We start from the raw sequence: 21,788 nt of genomic DNA on the forward strand, positions 1-21,788 counted from the left end.
TAGAATAATAGAATGTACAAGGTGCAATTTCAAAATTTGGTTGTGCATCTGCAGTCACTTAATCAGCCCATGTCAGATTATTTTTGGGGGGACTGGTAAATGAGTCTAGCGACCAGCTATCTAAATTTGTAGTGATGGTCAAATTACAGACCGGGGTGGGGCCCATCGATCATCAGTAATCATATTAAAAACTGAAAACATTTGCCTCTATCCTATGGCAAAATGTGTAGAATTGCATGAAATTAGTTATAAAATTGCAAAATCTTCTCTCCGCCCCATCGCAAAATGTGTAGAATCGCAGCAAACTTGCTTTAAAACGACAATATTTTCTCTACGCCCTTCTCTTCACTGTCATGAGGGGGGCCACTAAAATGTTTTGCTTGCAAGGTGGGGGGGTTATGGATGTGGGTATGCAGACCCACAAGCCACTGCCCCTCATGAGGAGTTCCGTTTTTTTGTGGCCCCCACCCCCATCAAAGTTACCCATCTCTGGAGAAGACTATTCAGAGCTAGATTACAATTGAAACAGACAGTGTTAGATTAGTATAAAAGAGACACTGGGTTTTATTAGGAGATGAATGGTGGCTCAGCTGTTTGTATTTCTCGCTCTCTTCCGCTCTCCATGAGCATTAACGTCCTCTAGAGGTCTTCATGGGTCCACCTGTACCCGAATACCCGAGACCCGATCCGGGACTCGAGCAGATCCGGATCCAGAATTCTGAATAATTTCACGGGTCTGGGTTGAATCTGATACGACTGTCAATGGTCTCGGCCCGGGTATGTGTACTTTCAACTGACTTGTCCGGAAGGGCCCGTACATATCCGAACGCGACTTCTGCAGTAGAGAGAGACATTTTATCATTTATGCTGCTGCTCATGCTTTTCACGAGAGTGATTGTTGTTGTTTTTGGCCAATCATAAATCATCGAAACGGCAATAATTAGTAGATTTCTAATCAATGGAAGATTCAATTAAAATGACAAATTGAAAGTTAAAGGAGAAGGATAGGCTACAACGACCAAGAGTCAACAGGTAGGCTGCTACTTAATATTCTGAAGGGAGTAACTGTAGGATGAGAAAGCACATGCACTGCAACTTCAATTAGCCTAGCTACGGTAGCTAACGTTAGCTAGCTTAACTAGCTTCTCCCAGTTTGATGCAGTCATATTTGATGCTAAATAACCTAGATATGGCATATTATAGTCTACTATAGCGCTAGTCGGCTTGGTTGCTGTCTCTTGTCTCTCCCTCCCTGCTCCCAGTGTCACTCGCTCACAGTACGGTCCCTCCCCGCCTGCTAGAGCAGCACCTCTGTCTCCCTCCTCTCACTTTATCAACTTCGGTCAATAAAGTAGCTTAAAAATATATATTTTCTTCTGCTTCCCTCACTCGGATTGGATCGGGTCTGGATCCGACCAGGTCTATATGGAACGGGTCTAGTTGTCCTCTGGTCCGTTCGGAACGAGTGTCTATATAAACATGTATCCATATCGGGTTCGGGTGGGAAAGCCCCAGGTCCATTTCAGAACGGGTCCAAAAAGTGAATACCTCTACCATCCCCTGCCTGCCATACAGGAGTGTAGAAAAAACTTTATGACAATTATAGGGTGTTTTCTTCATTGCTAATTGCTAATAATTGCTAATAAAGACAAGTCCGCGCAGGAAAAGAACCATGGACACCGCCGCTCCCGTATCAAAGATAATGTATGATTTACAGGCAATGTACTCCGGCTGTAAGAAAACTATGTATTTTCATGTTTGGTGCGCAAATGAATTGCTCTTACAAGATCAAGCTGATATGTCTTCACTCTAAAGTGAAAGCTGTCTCCTCCGTAAACTAGGTTGGCTTTCTCAATACTCTCTCTCGCTATTAATTCTTTTCCCATCGGCATGTGTTTGTTTGGAATGGTGGTGGATGTCAACAGCGATGCACATACTGTCAAGACGGCTGACAGGCAGTGAGAATTATCTAGCTTCACTTGAAATATTCGGCACTGCCGGAGCTGACAACCGTAAATTATACCCGTGGAACAGTCGTTGTCTACGCGCGTGGCTTTGAAGTGAGGACCGAAACACATAAACATGATTACAAATGCATTCATTCGTTCACGAGTGTGATCTGATGTTCCGTGAAGTCACACCTACTGCCCTAGCCGTTTACATAGCATGTTTCATTTGTTTTTATCTTCCTTATTTATGGCTGAAAGCCTGGTCCAAAGTAGGTAGACTTAAAGCTTTGACATTTTTTAGTTTTCTTTGGTAATTGTGCCTCTGACGCCTACCATGCATTTACAAGTCCAAAAGAAGGAAGAACATTTACCTTGTACATAACAATTCAGCACTAGGTGGGGGTTGAGCTCACTGTCAAACATATAGCACCATAGAACTCATGTTCTTCTGTGCATGTTCTAGGAGAGCCTCTTTTAGAGGTTCAGTCTGGTGATGTATTGTTACGATAGCTAGAGACACGATTCTCCTTTTAAATGTGTGATTAAGGAGAATTACGACATGCTCAGGTCACAGATAAGGTCACGAATAGGTGGGGAGGATGAGAGAGAGAAATATAGCGGGTAGTGAGAGAGAAAAAAAAACAGAGTGAGGTAGTGTTTGAGTTTTAAGTGGGGTGATGAAAAGTGTTGTTTTTCGTTTGGCTCTGCAGGGGCTCTGCAGACTGCCAGAGAGGGAGTTTGAGAGGTTCCCTGACAGGTGCTTTACACACACACAACACACCTTTGTGAGGATGCACCATCGTGCTGCTTATTAGCTCCTAAGAAAAGAGTATATTTTCAAAGGCCTGACAAATTTTGATATATCACTCTTTCTTTCTGTCACACTTCTGTAATCTTTACTGCCCTAGTCAAGAGACTGGTTTAATCGAAAGCAACCACTTCCAAACACTGGGAGCAATGAAATACTACAGTTGGGAGTTATGTTTATGAGAAGGAAATCGTCTCAAGTTGTGTTTAGACAGAAGATGAGAAGACGTGATAGCTGAAAAAACACCAGACTTGACTAGTATTGTTTCTCACGAGTAAACAAGAAAAAAGCTAAATCTACACGGATTTTTGGGCTTCGAATGTACTCAATTGGCATTTTCTGTGAGTAGGAATATATCTTCATGTGTCTTGTATGTGATGTGACTCGTGTTTGTGTCTGTGCATGTGTGTGGTTACCTGCTGTCCAGGCTTGATTGGTGACAGCGTGATTCCCTGGGTGTTGATGACAGGCAGGATCTGATTGCCGATCACCGTGGCGATGATCTGGCCCTGGGTGTTGGTCAGAAGCTGAGGTGTAATTGGCTGGACCTGCAGCGCAGGGTTTCCACCCCCTGATTGGCTCGAGGGCCCCCCAGAGTTGGGCATCAGTGGGATCGTTCCAATTATCTGAAAAAGGAGGGGTGAGAGGAGAAGAAAACAGATGGGTCATTCCATTGATCTACAGTACATGGATAAGGGTAGAAAGGCGATCATCGTTACAACTATTGCACTTATGACCTACTGCACAGAAGTATAGAGCGCCTTTCAGATTCTATATGAACTCCCACATCAAATACGTGTGTATTGCGTATGACAATACGTGTATATCAGTGGACGCACAAACGTTTGGAACGGCAGTATCAAAGCCCAAGCACTTGATGGTTGAGTTCATGTGTGTGAGGGAACGGCACAGACAGATTATCTGATCATCTGTCATAGAGGAGGTTTTATAGGCCAAACCAAGTGAAGGCAGAGCCCACTGCTGGGAGCACACTGCAAAGATCAGCTCTGAGTGCCTGTGTGTGTGCTGGTGCAGACCACTGCCTGTATTATCCATCACCAGGCCAGGAGAGGGGCGTGTGTGTAAGATTCATGTGTGTATATGTGTATTTGTCGGTTTCTGTTAAGGGGGGTTGCTAATACTGAGAGACCCCCCCCCCCCCCCCTTCAACACACACACACACAAGTGCGCTTGCATGCACACCAACACACACACACCCCAAATGTCCAATTCAGCTCCCAGGGTCCCTGGGGTACTTCACCCCCCCCCAGCTCTCCTCTTCTCTCCTCCATGGCTGTAATCAGGAAGTGCAGATCAAAGGGGGCGGCAGAGTGTCACCGTAGCGTTTTAGCTCTCAGAGCTGCCAGAGTGTGGCCAAGAGTAGCGCTTTAGGGGGGGGATTTAGCGCCTCTTCACAATGATGAAGGTTAATGTAATCTGTGGACTGGTCCTGGATAGACAACTTCAGAGTTTCAGTCTCTCTGCCTGTTCTTGCCACGGACAGGACCACAGCATGCAGCCTAATTATGCCAGAGGAGAGTGAACATGGTTGGGCTTGCAATTATTTTACAAAACTTGTCATTTGGACCTGGCTGGAAGATTTGGGCTAGCATTGTTGTATTTTGTTATCGTAAAAAACAAAGGCAAAACATTTTTACCAAAATAAATGGACACAAGCACAATGAATGTTTTGGTAGCTCATGCTGCCTACTTCAAGCATTGTGTATAAATCACCAAAATAATCATATATACTGTAGGTTAGAGATCAAATGAATACACATGCACCTGCCACTATATATAATTTCACAGCGAGATGCAAACAGGTCCCCCCATACTGTAGTCCAGCATCTCACTACTGCTTCCAGTGCTAATCTGATTCTCTCTGCCATGCCTCTCTCTGCTTCATTGGTCCCCTCCCTCTCCTCTCCCCCCTCTCTGTTTGACATAATGGGGAAGGATCAGTGGTAGAAAGGTAGGCCGGCAATCTGTAATTCATCCCCTCCACGGCTCATTTGCTTACGTTGCTTCGTGTTAAGCGTCAGATAATTTCTCTCTCTCTCCGGGCTCTGTGTCGCCTCCGCTGATTCCCCCTGTAAATGCTCCCTCCTCTCTTGCCACTTAGCATATTTTATTGCGCCGCCCTGACGCTCATGTCTCTCGACATCTGGCTTCGCGTGCCTCTGTGGTGGAGGACTTGTTCCACTCAATTATTCACCCTCGTTGGATTAAGTGGTTATTCTATAAGTGATAAGCGTAATAACACAGGCAGGGAACTGACACCTTGGCTCTTGCCCCTGGATGCACCGCTACCACCACATCTCGTTCCCTCCCTCAGACCTCTTGGATGATCCACGGCAGTGCTCAGATGGCGTTCCTCAAGGCAGTTGATTGTGACCCTGATTATGTAAAACATGTCAATTCTGATGGAAACCTGTAGATTCATGGAGAGGTCCATGGAGAATACATGGTTCGCTGGCAGACTACAGCCAGTTATGGCATTTTATACACACAAAGTCACATAGGTTGTGGCACCTTCGAACAAACAATAGTATTGTCAGCTTTGTCCAACCAGCATTCTTCATGTTTACCTTTCTTCTCTTTGTCTTTTTCCTCCTCATGTATTCGTTTTCCACTCATGATAGTGTGGCGTGTGAGGAACGGTCAGGACCTGCATCCTCCTCTCTCTCTCTCTCCCTTCTCTCAGCAGAACTCATTAAGATTATCCTGCTCTTCTTGTTTCCACAGAAATGCTGTCTCGTCTATCCAGCCAGGCCAGGGCAATCTGTGGTGTTAGCCATGGTGGCCAGACAATATCTCTGGCCATTTTCCCCTCCTGCTATCTCCGTGCTGGGAATAGAGAACCATGTTGGAATAGAGACCCAGGTTGGGAAACGTTTGGAAGTCCTGACTTACTTCATTACAGCTCAAAGACATCAAGCATAACAATTTGATTAAGGATGTTAATTGCTTTATAAGATCACAAAGTCAGATGGAAAGCCCTTTTGATTGTGGTTCTAACACAGTGTGAATATTATACCATATTACAAAATATACAGACACCTACAGTATTATTTACCTGCCTTTATTTGCCCCGCTGTTAGGTGAAAACAGGTGTTCAAAAGTTTAAATGACAATGTCAGAATATGTTTCCTCTACCTCTGAGGACTGAGGACTGATTTTTATTTCAATGGAGTCCCTCTGTGGTTGTGAACATGCAGGTTAACAGAGCATGTGTGTTCCTACCTGGCATTGTGTGCATTAGTAACAGCAGTCAGCCCTGTGGGCTCTGGCCTTTATCAAAGCTCAGTGAAGAGGATGGATGGGCCCAACAGCCCAGGCTCATGGGGGTTTCACCAGGAAACACAAAGACCAGGCACCAGGGTTAACAGCACTGGGAGTCCCCCCATCCCACATGAAAAAATACTACAGTTTACAATAGAATACTACAGTACTTACTATAGAATTATTTAGTAATATTCTACACACTGTAGTATCCCTCAATCATGTGTAGTACTTACTATAGAATTTTGTAGTATACTGTAGAAAACTATAGTAAATACTACGGTATACCTCAGACCGCAAAAACACTACAGTAAATACTACAGTAATTTCCGCAAAAACACTACAGTCTGCAAAAACACTATAGTAGTTAGTATAGTATATTATACTACAGTTTTTCATTTGCATATACTCTGCCCATCCCCCTCCCCTATATCCCATTTTGTGCCACCCAGAAGGGAGAAACCTACATGCCAAGTGTAGACCATATATTTTGTTCTCTACAGGTTATTCGTTCAGACCTCAGTCCTACCTACAGGTTATGGAAAATTTGCTCTTTGAGTATTTTGTCCAGTAGGTTTCCTCAAGGAGAAAGCTCCCACTGCTATATCCAAGATAGTAAAACAAAAACACTATAGTAAATACTACAGTAATGTCCGCAAAAACACTTCAGTAAATACTACAGTACGCAAAAACACTGCAGTAATTACTATAGTATACTGCATACTACAGTTTTTTACTACAGTATTTATGCTATAGTAAACTGGAAATACAGTTTATGTCCATGACAATTCAGTAAATACAATATTCAATGTGCACTGCAAAAAGTGAAATCTAAGCAAGCCTAAATATCTTATATTGAGTGATAATTCACTGTTTTTCTGTACCAAGCTAAATGATCTAACATCATTTGCAGATAATGTAGCTTATTTAAACCTAAACATGGCTTAATACAATAAATGTATCTTATTTCAAGATATTTAAAAATATATATTTGACCTTAATCGTTGTATTAGATACCGAGGAAACTAAAGTAAAATGGTGTAATGCTTTCCTAAGGCAATCTGTGTATTGATATCAAATTAATTCTTACTATTTTCTCACAACCAAATTCAAAAAGATGGGACTGAAGAGTGGCCTCGTCGACTAGCCTTGGAAAGTGAAAAAAGATTGACAAAATGTAATCAGGCGGATACATGTTAAAGCCACATGATCAAATCCAATGCTTTTCAAGGCCCCTGTCTGAAACCTACTCGAATAAGCTAAGAGGAAGAAATCGACTGGGCATTAATGACAGGGTCACTGACTGTGTTATCTTCTCTTCAAAAGACAAATACTTCATTCAGATTAAAAAACCTATAGGAGAAGAAAGGACTCCAAATGAAGGCAGGACAGGTATTTTCATCCGGATACCTTGTTCAAATTCCTTGTGCTTTTAGCACAGCAACAACGCTGTTACGATGCTGCGTAACCTAGCTAAATGACTGCTGCCTAACCTAGCTAAACCACAACATAATATTCAACAAGCACACACATTTTGGAGGGATTCTAGTTCCTCTATCATTCTTCCAGCAAAACAAACACCAAAGTCTGTTTGGGATTCTACAGACTGACACAAGGGCTGCTTTTATGGTGGGCATTCAGCTTCTGAGGCGCTGTTTGTTGGTCCTCCAGTCAAGTTGCAGGCATGCATTAACCTCTGTAATGTTTCCAGTATCAGAGGGGTATGTGTGCATCCACTTGTGTGTGCGTGCGTGTGTGGTGGGGGGACCCTGTGTTAGTAGTAGTGTTGTGCAGGTTTCAGAGTGCTCAGACTGAACGATGCTCTGAATAATAAGGTGGGGGAGCAAAGGACTGTCGCCTAGGGCTTTGACCGTCTCCGTGACCTTATTATGTCAGCCAGTGTCAGTCGCTGTGACATTACAAAAGCACAGAGCATCCCATCAAATCCATCTCCATGGCGATCTGTCCCCGGCGCTCTGCGCATTTGCAGACCAGGGAAACCCATACTTTCTCATTAGCCGTGTTTAGCATCACTCACGCATGCTGTTTACAGAATACACTACATGTGGGCAAACGCATAGAAATCAAATCAAATTTTATTTGTCACATGCGCTGAATACAACAGGTATTTAGCCCACTCTAGCCCGGCCGATGCGGGGAGCTGGAATATAGCGCATCGGGCTATGAGTGCGCACTGGAGACACACTGCGCAGAGCCGCATAACATGGGGCCTGACTAGTCACACTCTCCCCACGGTAAGCACGAGGAGTTGGCTCAGGTCTCCAACCTAACTCAGCCAAAAAATGTTTTGGAGTGGCTTCTCGGGCTTCCGTGCTAGCCGTGTACCGCCGTAACGCTGGGCCCCCTTTCTAGCTGCCTCCGCCTTCCTAGCTGCTTCCATCTGGTCCCATGGGAGGCGATCCCTTCCGGCCAGGATCTCCTCCCACGTCCAGGATCCTTTGCCGTCCAGGATGTCCTCCCATGTCCAGTCCTCCTTACCACGCTGCTTGGTCCGTTTGTGGTGGGATGTTCTGTAACGCTCGTCGGAAGGATGAGACCAAGGTGCAGCGTGGTACGTGTTCATGCTTCTTTATTTTAAAAAACAAACACCAAACAAAACAACAAAAGAACAACAAACGTAACGTCTTGAAGGCTACACAGAGCTAACAAAAACAACATCCCACAACCTAAGGTGGCAAAACATGCTGCCTAAGTATGATTCCCAATCAGAGACAACGATAGACAGCTGTCCCTGATTGAGAACCATACCCGGCCAAAACATAGAAACACAAATCATAGAAATAAAGAACATAGAATGCCCACCAAAATCACACCCTGACCAAACCAAATAGAGACATAAAAAAGGCTCTCTAAGGTCAGGGCGTGACATGATGCTCCAGAAATTAAACTAGTCTAAAGAAGGCCAGTTTTATTGCTTCTTAATCAGCACAACAGTTTTCAGCTGTGCTAACATAATTGCAGGAGGGTTTTCTAATGATCAATTAGCCTTTTAAAATGATCAACTTGGATAAGCTAACACAACGTGCCATTGGAACACAGGGGTGATAGTTTCTGATAATTGGCCTCTGCCTATGTAGATATTCCATAAAAAAGCAGCCGTTTCAAGCTACAATAGTCATTTATAACATTAACAATGTCTACACTGTATTTCTGATCATTTTGATGTTATTTTAATGGACAAAAAATTTGCTTTTCTTTCAAAAACAAGGACATTTCTAAGTGACCCCAACATTTTGAACGGTAGTATACATGTGGGTAGAGTTATTAAAGTGACTATGCATAGATAATAACAGAGAGTAGCATTAGTGTAAAGGGGGGGGGGGGGGGGGGGGGGGCAATGCAAATAGCCTGGGTAGCCATTTGATTAGATGTTCAGATTAAATGAGTCTCATGGCTTGGGGGTAGAAGCTGTTTAGAAGCCTCTTGGACCTAGACTTGGCGCTCCGGTACTGCTTGCCGTGTGGTAGCAGAGAGAACAGTCTATGACTAGGGTGGCTGGAGTCTTTTTAGGGCTGTCCTCTGACAACGCCTGGTATAGAAGTCCTGGATGGCAGGAAGCTTGGCACAGTGATGTAATGGGCTGTATGCATTACCCTCTGTAGTGCCTTGCGGTCGGAGGCCGAGCAGTTGCCATACCAGGCAGTGATGCAACCCGTCAGGATGCTCTCAATGGTAAAACTTTTGAGGATCTGAGGACCCATGCCGAATCTTTCAGTCTCCTGAGGGGGAGTAAGTTGTGTCGTGCCCTCTTCACAACTGTCTTGGTGTGTTTAGACCATGTTAGTTTTTTGGTGATGTGAACGCCAAGGAACTTGAAGCTCTCAACCTCCTCCACTACAGGCCCGTCGATGAGAATGGGGGCGTGCTCGGTTCTCCTTTTCTTGTAGTCCACAATCATCCCCTTGGTCTTGATCACATTGAGGGAGAAGTTTTGTCCTTGCACCACGTGGTCAGGTCTCTGACCACCTCCCTATAGGCTGTCTCGTCGTTGTTGATGATCAGGCTTACCACTGTTGTGTCATCGGCATACTTAATGATGGTGTTGGAGTCGTGCCTGGCCATGCAGTCATGAGTGAACAGGGAGAACAGGAGGGGACTGAGCACGCACCCCTGAGGGGCCCCCGTGTTGAGGATCAGCGTGGCGGATGTGTTGTTACCTACCCTTACCACCTGGGGGCAGCCCGTCAGAAAGTCCAGGATCCAGTTGCAGAGGGAGGTTTTTAGTCCCAGGGTTCTTAGCTTAGTGATAAGCTTTGAGGGCACGATGGTGTTGAACGCTGAGCTGTAGTCTATGAATAGCATTCTCACGTAGGTGTTCCTTTTGTCCAGGTGGGAAAGGGCAGTGTGGAGTGCAATAGAGATTGCATCATCTGTGGATCTGTTGATGCGGTATTCAAATGGAGTGGGTCTAGGGTTTCTGGGATAATGGTGTTGATGTGAGCCATGACCAGCCTTTCAAAGCACTTCATGGCTACAGACGTGAGTTTTATGGGTTGGCAGTCATTTAGGTAGGTTACCTTAGTGTTCTTGGGCACAGGGACTATGGTGGTCTGCTTCAAACATGTTGGTATTACAGACACAGACAGGGAGAGGTTGAAAATGTCAGTGAAGACACTTGCCAGTTGGTCAGCGCATGCTCGGAGTACACGTCCTGGTAATCCATCTGGCCCTGCAGCCTTGTGAATGTTGACCTGTTTAAAGGTCTTACCCACATCTGCTACGGAGAGCTTGATCACACAGTCGTCCGGAACAGCTGATGCTCTCATGCATGTTTCAGTGTTACTTGCCTCGAAGCAAGCATACAGTAGAAGTAATTTAGCTCGTCTGGTAGGCTCGTGTCACTGGGCAGCTCTTGGCTGTGCTTCTCTTTGTAGTCTGTAATAGTTTGCAAGCCTGCCACATCTGACAGGCGTCGGAGCCGGTGTAGTACGATTCGATCTTAGTTCTGTATTGAAGCTTTTCCTGTTTGATGGTTCGTTGGAGGGCATAGCGGGATTTCTTAGAAGCTTCCGGGTTAGAGTCCCGCTCCTTGAAAGCGGCAGCTCTACCCTTTAGCTCAGTGCGGATGTTGCCTGTAATCCACGGCTTCTGGTTGTGGTATGTAGGTACAGTCACTGTGGGGACGACGTCATCGATGCCATCCGAAGAATCCTGGGAACATATTCCAGTCTGTGCTAGCAAAACAGTTCTGTAGCTTAGCATCTGCTTCATCATCACTTTTTTATTGACCGAGTCACTGGTGCTTCCTGCTTTAATTTTTGCTTGTAAACTGGAATCAGGAGCATAGAATTATGGTCAGATTTGCCAAATGGAGGGCGAGGGAGTGCTTTGTACACATTTCTGTGTGTGGAGTAAAGGTGGTCTGGAGTTTTTTCCCTCTGTTTGCACATTTAACATGCTGATAAATTAAAGATTTAAGTTTCCCTGCATTAAAGACCCCAGCCACTAGGAGCGCCACCTCTGGATGAGCGTTTTCCTGTTTATTTATGGCGGTATACAGCTCATTGAGTGCGGTCTTAGTGCCAGCATTGGACTGTGGTGGTATGTAGACAGCTAGGTAGATAGTGTGGTCTACAGCTTATCAGAAGAAGAACATATACACTCTTGAGAAACACATTTTTACACAATTATAAGTAGCCTGCAATATGTGCATTGCTTAGTCATGAGCATATTGAGAAAAACTCCCCTGTACGGCAACTCTTACGCCTTACAGACTTCCTACACAACAAACATGGAATAAGATCTATCTTATCATAAAACTATGAGAGCCAACGTCTAACGCTTTTGTCAGGCAGTGGTTTTAAGTTAGTGATAAACAGGATAGCGGAAGGAGTGCAGAGAGAGAGGGATGAAACCGGGGTTAAGGTAAATAACTGGCTGGCGTGAAAGGGCACATTGTCCATACGATCTTCCTTGAATATGTGCTGTGCACACCTGCAATAAGATGATTCATTAGATAGGGCCCCACTCTGACAAGCGTCATCGTTCAAGCCACTGGCTACTGATGGAACAATTCTGCAGCCACCCTGTAAATATGACAAGGTCAGCATTTTACTGTGACCGGCACAAGAGGAAGAAGGCCTTTGTTTATTCCCAAAAAGCTTAACATATGGCAGGATGTCTGCCACAGGGCTGAAAAATAAACAAATAAACCCCCAAACAACATTGCTACATAAGAGAACTGAATATTGAGACCATCCAGTCTTTGGAGTTCTGTTTGCATGTATCTAGTTAGTGAAAAGTGTTTATTGTAGCACTGAACAGCATGGAAATGTACTGTAACAGTATGGAAATGTACTGTAACAGTATGGAAATGTACTGTAACAGTATGGAAATGTACTATAACAGTATGGAAATGTACTATAACAGTATGGAAATGTACTGTAACAGTATGGAAATGTACTGTAACAGTATGGAAATGTACTGTAACAGTATGGAAATGTACTATAACAGTATGGAAATGTACTGTAACAGTATGGAAATGTACTGTAACAGTATGGAAATGTACTGTAACAGTATGGAAATGTACTATAACAGTATGGAAATGTACTATAACAGTATGGAAATGTACTGTAACAGTATGGAAATGTGCTGTAACAGTATGGAAATGTACTGTAACAGTATGGAAATGTGCTGTAACAGTATGGAAATGTACTGTAACAGTATGGAAATGTACTATAACAGTATGGAAATGTACTATAACAGTATGGAAATGTACTGTAACAGTATGGAAATGTACTGTAACAGTATGGAAATGTACTGTAACAGTATGGAAATGTACTGTAACAGTATGGAAATGTACTATAACAGTATGGAAATGTACTGTAACAGTATGGAAATGTACTGTAACAGTATGGAAATGTACTGTAACAGTATGGAAATGTACTGTAACAGTATGGAAATGTACTGTAACAGTAACCACCATTGTGGGACGTGATCTTCCGCTAGGTTTTCATTCCAGCCATGTCTTATGAAAAGTTGAAACCTGACATGCATCACTTTTTGTGCTATAAGTGGTATCATGAGTGGACACTCACCTGTCCTTGTGCATTGGTGACCAGCTGCCCCGTGACTCCAGCTTGCAGGTTGGAGAGGGCGTTGCCAAAGACCTGGGACCCGGCGATGGAGCCCATAGCTGCAGCCACCGCTGCCTGGCTGGCCAGAGGGTTCAACTGAAGGTACACAATCCACCATTAGAGGTCAAATATAATAAATGATGCTATTTGATCAGTAGCAATACGGTTGATTGGTATTCTTGAAATGTTAGCATACACAAACATGGGGAGAGAGGGTGCAGGAGGAAGAAAGTGAAGTAGCTTGAGAAAATAGAGTGCCAATGCTTTGTTCCTAACGACAGTCGTACTGTGATGTCTATATGTACAATAGTCCATCATCCAGGCCCTAGAGGTGTGTGCTCCAGGGCCCAGATGAAAGCTTGGGGTGGGCCGGTGAATAAGTGGCAATTTTACCAGTCTAAGTGCTTCCTGTGGCCCCCAGGGTCCAGCACCATCTCTACAGGGGCCAGGCAGCCCCAGACCATCTAGCTCTAACAATAGAAGGAGCCACGGTGGCCATGCACCACCACCTCAACACCTCCCACTCTGAACCACCGCTCATCTCGAGGGTTAAAAAATGACCGTCTTTACCCCGGCTATAATGGACTCATCTGGAACCGGTGGACTGGCCAAGCAGTTGTAAAGGAGGTCTCCGTGTGGGCAGAGCCTGTGGAGCTCCAGCCAAGTAGGAGCATGAGATTACCCATATAAATCAAGCTAACCACTTGTTAGGCCTGAAAATGCACTGCTGATTTGGTTGTAGTGCAGCAGAGCAGAGCCTTATTAGGTTGTGCAAGTAGATCGAAGAGCAGGCCGACAGAGGAGACTGTCCAATTACTCAACAGAATAGAGAAATAATAGAAACACTTCTTAAGCTGCGACTGGCTTGTGCTGGTGGGCAATAATGTTATGAAGGGCTAATGTTCAGACAATTGAGGCCTGGTGAAACAACTGAAAATCCTAATAGCACAGAAAATGCATAGGCAAAAGGATAACCATGTAAAAACAATATGGATAGATTTAACTTCAATGAATAGTGGATGTGCAATATCTTTCATATACTTCTGTATCAAGGCACAAGGCGAGACCCAGATGCAGACACAGGAGGCAGATGGTTGGAGTCTTACAATGTTTATTAATCCAAAGGGGTAGGCAAGAGAATGGTCGTGGACAGGCAAAAAGGTCAAAACCAGATCAGAGTCCAGGAGGTACAGAGTGGCAGACAGGCTCGTGGTCAAGGCAGGCAGAATGGTCAGGCAGGCGTGTACAAAGTCCAGAAACAGGCAAGGGTCAAAACCGGGAGGACTAGAAAAAGGAGAATGCAAAAAGCAGGAGAACGGGAAAAACGCTGGTTGACTTGGAAACATACAAGAAGAACTGGCACAGAGAGACAGGAAACACAGGGATCAATACACTGTGGAAAATAACATAAGCACCAGGGACATGGCTTTTAATCTTCTTCCCATTAAGCTTTTTCATTTTCAGAATCTTATCATGCTGAGCCTGGCTACCACAAAATATGAACAATCTACCATTTCCAATGAACTGAGCTAATTTCACTTCACCAACCTCTTTCTCTATGGCATTAGTTAGTTAGTCGGATAGGGTGTAAGTGAGGCCCTGTGGTCTCATCAAACACTATCACCTCTTTCCACTCAAACACATCATTACTCTTGCTTCCTACCTTTGCCCTCTTTATGCTTTCTTTACTAAACGCTCAACTGCTTTCTGCATCATGATCTCTCTTCTTCCTATGACTTTCCACTACCGACCATTCCAGTCCTTGACCCTCATCCTCCCACCCAGAACTGACACCCATATTGTTCGCATTCCAGCACAGCTGTTGCTTTACCAACTTTTTCTCAATTTCCTCCCTTTCCACACTACTCGCCGCCATTTCCGACTCCCGGGCTCCCCCTCTCTCCTTCCACCTCGAGCTGGCATCAGCTGTGTTTACTTCTTTTGTAACAGAGAACATGATTGGCAGACACAATTAGCAGAGATGGTACCCAGGTTTTGATTGGTTTACTGTTATAGTACTTGGCAGCATTTGCTTGACGAGCTAGCGAACTTAAAAATAATTATTTAAAAAATAAAATCGAGAATAGAGATTGCCAACAAACGGAAATGTGTTTAGAAAAAATAAATGTAGCTTATATGAAGAAAAAAAACGCTCCACCTCGCCAAGGATCGATTATCTTGAAAACTAAAGCAGATATGGTGCTTCGGCCCAGCGGCTAAATCATTCTGTGGGGACCTGAGCTTTGTTAAGCTGAGACCACTCAGTTGCCATTCATCTTTTATGGTACCCCCACCACTATATTATTACGCCTTCTGAAATCAAATGATGAAAAAATGCCACGGAACGATCAATACTTTTTCATTGACAGTAAAGGTTAAGCACATTAAGAATGACACTGCATTTTTCTTATGAAATCATATTTCATGTTGGTGGCCTCAAACTGGCCATGATTGATATTGGGTCCCCTAGTCTGAAAGTCATCCCGTTTTTTTTTTCTTCCGAAAATCGCAGGATTTTCTTTAAATGCCCAACCCGCGTTCGTCTTTCTGACCAACTTCAGTCTTAAACGTTAAGAAGAAATGTCTGTTCACTTTAGTTACTCATCCTTCACAGAGGTGAAGTGCATTTGAGAGTCGCATTCAAGCTTTTACTCGTCATTGGCTAATTGACATATATCATTATCTCAAAATGATTAAACATATGCACACAATTTCCATATATCTCAGGAGGGTTGTAAACTTTTGACAATTGTATTTGTTTTTCCATGCTCTTGTTCCAAGAGTACCTTATGAAAAAAATCACACATTTCACGTGATCACGTTGTTGCACTGAAGTTAATGTGTTAACATGTGGCAACATTTAAAAGCAACACGTGATAACATGAAACTACATATGTGAAAACACTGAGCACACGTTGGAAGCATTATCTCATGTGAAATAAATGTGACAACATGGGGATGTAAAATGTCAACAAGTGATACCATGAAACTAAAATGCTAATTCTATTTTCACATGTAAACATTTTTCACACGCGAATCTGCAAATTTCATCAACATGAAAACATGTTATTCTCCTCACATGAGAAAAGATGGTGCTAACATGTGAACTCTAAATGTAATACATGTGAACAACTGACCTCATGTGTCTCTTTTGACAGCTCAACATGTGAAAATGGCTATTTACATTTTTTGGGGAAGGGAAGTAAAGAAATTCTATGGGGTTTTAAGGTAGGTGGTACGCTGTTCAGCTAAAATAGTGTAAACATCTTTAATCAATATAATTACATTTGACATGATCATTTAGTGCTGACTTTTCAAGATGACCCCCAACTGGGATTTGAACTCACAACCTCTGAATTTGGGGTCTGCTGATATTTCTGCTGCGCCACAAAGTCTTCATCGTTCTCAGAAGTCCCCTAAAGATTCATAACAAATAATACATCGCTGCACTTAGCAAAAGAGTGCCGTCTGCATTGCGCTTTTAGTTATCAATTCATCTGATTATTCTGTCATTGATTTCTTTGACTTATTTAATGTCCAATGTTGGTGGGTCATATTATTCCGTTTTAATAATACTACTGAATTCCTATGATAAATAAAATAGTTTTTCCAAAGTGCAGTAATACAGGTGAAATCAGTTATTGACACAGACGTGGTGGTGTAGCAGGAAGTTTGGAATGACGTGTTCAAATCTCAAGCGAGGACATGTTGAGTAATAACTACTGTATAAATAAACATGCACACTTGTAATCATGTATTTTAAATATGTACGTTGAAAACACTGAGTTTTTGTTTGCAGGGCATCACCTGTGAAATTTAATGTAAAAAATATCCACATGTGAAGTATCATCATATGTGAACTGTTCCAAAACCACACGGTTTCACATGATTTCACATGTCAAATTTCATGTGAAATAACATTTTACATGTGCAAAACGTGGACATTTTACATGTAAAATCATGTGAGTTTCTGCATGTGAAATCATGTGTTTTTTTCCACAAGGGGAGTCTTGTAACTTACAATCAATTTGCTCTAGTCAGGGTGGTATTATTGTAAAGGCCAGCGCAACAGAACAGAAGAGGAAGCATGTATTTCATTACTTGGCATACAGTAATCGTTTCGAAAACATGTCACTCTCCTGTGAAACGGATGCCCTAAAGGACTCGTGTCATTTTAAATAGACATTTTTGCCATGATACACTGACTTCTAACCTTCTAAACTTATCTTATTCATTTTAGATCATATTGAAGTTGATGTCAGTAGAGATAGCAATAGTTTGTTTATTTTGACATCTCATGGGATCAGGAGAAAGAGAAACAACAAAATAAAATCTGGCTAACCCATGGAATGGCAAGATTCCTTCGTGCCAAAAAAGTATTTGGAGTGTGATTGGTATCTAGACAAAATGGTAGTGTGTGGACAGACTGTTTAAACTCTTCTCTATGACAAAGCTTGTAGTGTCACTATGACAATAAGGGTTTAGCCTGCTATTATTGTAATAGTGACATTGAGATATACATTTCTCTCCCCTTGATGCAATATGTTCACATAATGACATTTTAGACAGAAATAAAGGATGAGTGTGACGAGGAGCCAGGTTTGCCTCTATATCTGTCCTGGTGGGGGGGTGGAGAGAGCCAGCCAGACACCCTCATCCTGCTTTATGACCACGGTGCTGGATTTCAGAGGGTCTTATCCGGGCCAAATCTTCAAATAAATACATGTATCGGTGCGAAAGTGGCAGGAAGGGTCGGCTGGTGATATCGGTCAGTAAGGGATTGCATTAACAGATAATCCTCCCTTCATTTCTGAGTGGAGCCGCTCTCTCTCTGCTCTCTGCTGAGGGGGAGAGGATTTGTGTGAGTGAGAGGTGATACAATGGTGGAGTCCAGGTGAGGCAGAGAGGGATTTGGTCATGATCGTTTTAAACATCATGCACTTAGGTGATTTGGTTATGTCAAGCGATGCGCTCGTCTGATAAAGGGGATTTCCTTATTTAACCGGGTTAATGATGTGCATTTGGTAATACCACGGGGTGATGTGCTTGCCTGATAGAGGCACAGTGGAGAGGAGGAGGATGTAGAGAAGGGCGTCTACGCTACAGCTAGCAAAGCAGAGCAGAGCCAGGCCTCGTGTGGAGTTGGAGAGGTCTGGATCAGTGAACAGATAATGGTACCAGTGTGTGCGTGTGTTGATACTTTAATGCTATTTCCTTGTGTAGCTATACGTGCCCAACTGAATATGTTGGTGGTCGTATCATTGTGTTTGCTATTCCTCTGCTATTCGGAGGCTATTATTCCGGTAAATCCAGGTAAAAAGAGATAATCGACTGGGCTCTAGCCTAGGGTCTTGAATTGGGTAATATGGATAGCAGTGTGAGGGAGAACTAGGTACAAGAACGGGGGATAGCAGTGTTGGACATCTAAACAGGTGATTTTCCGCCACAGTGCCTCCTCTCAACAGCGCTACAGGAGGCAGAAAATGACAGACGTGGCCCAGCATTTGTGTTGATTGCATGTGTTGCAGGAGATAAACAGTGATCTTCCTATTTACAAGGCCGCCATATAAACCATTGTGTTCCAGCCTTTTTATTCTCCCATCAATAGGGTGGTTATGGAGTCTTAGTGGTATGGATCTCACTAGCCGTTCGCTAGGGCCGAATCGTGCCAATAACCCACAAACAGGAGCCCCAGAAATCTGATAATGACATCAAATAGTTGGATAAATACATATTGTGGAGTCACCAGTGAGTATTGAATCTTCTGGTGCTGTGTGATATAAAGGCAGGTGCACTGTAGGACAAATATTTTAATATTATATTATTATATTGAAACAACAGTATGTGATCATCACAGGACCACAAGCCACAGATGTTTCTAGTCACATCTACTATCCATCACTCCCCATAAGCCTTATTCATCACCCTAACTGAATACATACTGTATAGTACATGGGGTCAGTAGGTACAAAAAGAAGGTCCTTGATTCAATGTAGATATAATTCTTTGATAAAGTAGCCAAATTGTTAAAAATACATATTTTCCACCATGGGTAAAATTATGACAGTAAATGTCAACTCTGTTACAGTCACTGTTGACCATGAGGGTCACCTGGTGCAGTAACCCGTTGACCATGAGGGTCACCTGGTGCAGTAACCCGTTGTCCATGAGGGTCGCCTGGTGCAGTAACCCGTTGTCCATGAGGGTCACCTGGTGCAGTAACCCATGCAATCTCTGGAATAGGATAAAAATGGTCTCTGTGAGCGTGAACAGACCCCTGGAAACGTAAATGTGTGTGACTCAAACTAACTGGAGTTTATTCTGGGCTGGCTCTTCTTATGTGCCTGTTTGAAAGTGAACCGCTTTTCCGGCAGACACAATGGAACAGAGAAGAGCAGAGGTAATGGGTATCAACCCAGGTCAGACAACAAAAAAGGAAGCATCTCATGGGAGTTTTGATATGCTTGATGCATGCAGCGCTCAAACCTTTATGATATTTACCGCCCCCAAAAGTCACAATAATTTAACAAATCATCATTTTGTTTGTTTTGCAGCCATATGTACTGGGAAAGGAAAACATAGTGTTCTATCATTAACAATGAGCTTTGAACAACATCCATAATAATTCTCTCAGCTCCTTAGAAGGCGCTTATCAGAGAGCATTTAGCTAAGAGTAGACAATTACTGTAGGATGAGAATACTTCCTCTAGTAGACCTACATACACAGTATGTGTAATGGACAAATGATTCTGTACATAAGGGCACAGTATACCTTACAGTTCTCTGCTGCCAGTGACTCGAACGAATTGCAAAAATCGCTGAAGTTGGAGACTTTTATTTCCCTCACCAACTTTAAACATCAACTATCTGAGCAGCTAACCGATCGCTGCAGCTGTACATAGTCCATCTGTAAATAGCCCACCCAATCTACCTACCTCATCCCCATACTGTTTTTATTTTATTTACTTTTCTGCTCTTTTACACACCAGTATCTCTACTTGCACATCATCATCTGCTCATTTATCACTCCAGTGTTAATCTGCTAAATCGTAATTATTCGCTCCTATGGCCTATTTATTGCCTACCTCCTCATGCCTTTTGCACACACTGTATATAGACTTTCTTTTTTCTACTGTGTCATTGGCTTGTTTATTGTTTACTCCATGTCTAACTCTGTGTTGTTGTCTGTGTCACACTGCTTTGCTTTATCTTGGCCAGGTCGCAGTTGCAAATGAGAACGTGTTCTCAACTAGCCCACCTGGTTAAATAAAGGTGAAATACAATAAATAAATACAAATCTGACCAGTATGGAATAGAATGTACTTCAGCTTGCCTGAGAGGGTCCTTACGTGGAAATGAGGATGATAGCAGTAAAAGGAAGCCTGGCAAAGTAATGCTCTTGAATGTAGCCAGATGCAAGAAGCCCATCTGATAAAGCGGCCCATCCATCTTAAGTCCTGCTGTCATGCTCGTTATCACTCAGCCAAAAGTGTGGCAAAAGTTAACCAAACAGGGAAAATGTACAATAAATAGCGTTTTTGCAGGAGGAAAAACACACAGTGTACATTTCCCCTCCCTCGCTCCCGTTTTCTCGGGCCCCACCTCTCACATCCCTCCATCCCTCTCTTCTTTTCCCCCTCCTGAGTGAATGTAATCAGCTGTGACATGAGAAAACACACTCTCTGTCTGTCAGTGCCTTGCCAGTCCTCTGCTCGTCCTAGCTTCCCCAAACAGCTCCCTTCCTGGGTCCTCCTTGCCATCACATCTGCGACTGGGCTCATGTACATCAAAAGGCCATTAGGCCCTCCCAAACACCTCCCAAACACCTCTAGTCCCAGGGTTGACTGAAATAGCTGGGGGGCAGCCTCACACACTGCTCCTCCACTCTGGGTCCTCAGAGCGTAGTCTGGGTCACTGATGGACCTCTGTTGCCACTCTCCTTATTGGCCATTGTCCCAAATTAACATTCGAAAGGACATCGAACATTGACGATGAGGGATGAGAAGGAAGGTGGAAAGGCAAAAAGAACATCAGGGACAGTAAATGCCATGACGATACAACACAAGCACATCGGTAACCATTCAAACCATTCTGATGGCAGTGGGCCTGAGATGGGTGGGAGTGGTGCGTGCTAATAGGGTGATGTCATCATAGCCTAGCAGTCTGACAGTTAGTTAACAGAGGGGTGTGGGAGCTGATCAAATAAAATGCATTAACTCCAGGAAATAGACATCCTTAGTGGTGGGAGAATGGCTATATTTAATGAATTTAATGAGGCTAAATGCTAATGAAGGAAGAGCAGAGTCCTGAAAACGTTCGGGCTAACTATAAAGGGATGATCGAGTGCAGGACAGTGGCCGTCAATCCTCTCGCTCATTAGCCTCGTGAAATTAACAGCGGCTTGAATCGTTACATGAAATCTGTTCTCGCTCATTCGTTGATAATTGTGGGGCTTGAGAGTTCACGATGGGTTCTATAGTCATCCATCAGCAGAACAGTACATTTCCTCTGGTCAGAGGGGCCACCGACAGTGTGGCTAAAAAAGGTACCTTTATAAAATCCCTTTTATTCTCATTTCTCTCTGTTTAATAATCCATAATATTTGGCTTTTTTCGGATGTGTTAAATTTACGGTAACTGTCTATATGATGAA

The 21,788-nt window shown here is 43.4% G+C and overlaps 1 protein-coding gene across 1 annotated transcript in view; it reads right to left on the minus strand.

Moving 5' to 3' along the window:
• Positions 1-21,788, minus strand: part of LOC120027630 (POU domain, class 6, transcription factor 2-like) — a 124,059-nt gene that overhangs the window by 34,789 nt on the left and 67,482 nt on the right. The window contains exons 8-10 of the mRNA XM_038972632.1: positions 19,248-19,370; positions 13,098-13,232; positions 3,174-3,383 (exon numbers count right to left, since the gene is read on the minus strand). Of these exons, the coding sequence (XP_038828560.1) occupies positions 3,174-3,383; positions 13,098-13,232; positions 19,248-19,370 (468 nt within the window). The remainder of the gene's footprint in view (positions 1-3,173; positions 3,384-13,097; positions 13,233-19,247; positions 19,371-21,788) is intronic.

This window comes from Salvelinus namaycush, chromosome 33 (assembly GCF_016432855.1).
Source record: "Salvelinus namaycush isolate Seneca chromosome 33, SaNama_1.0, whole genome shotgun sequence".
Taxonomy (NCBI): domain Eukaryota; kingdom Metazoa; phylum Chordata; class Actinopteri; order Salmoniformes; family Salmonidae; genus Salvelinus; species Salvelinus namaycush.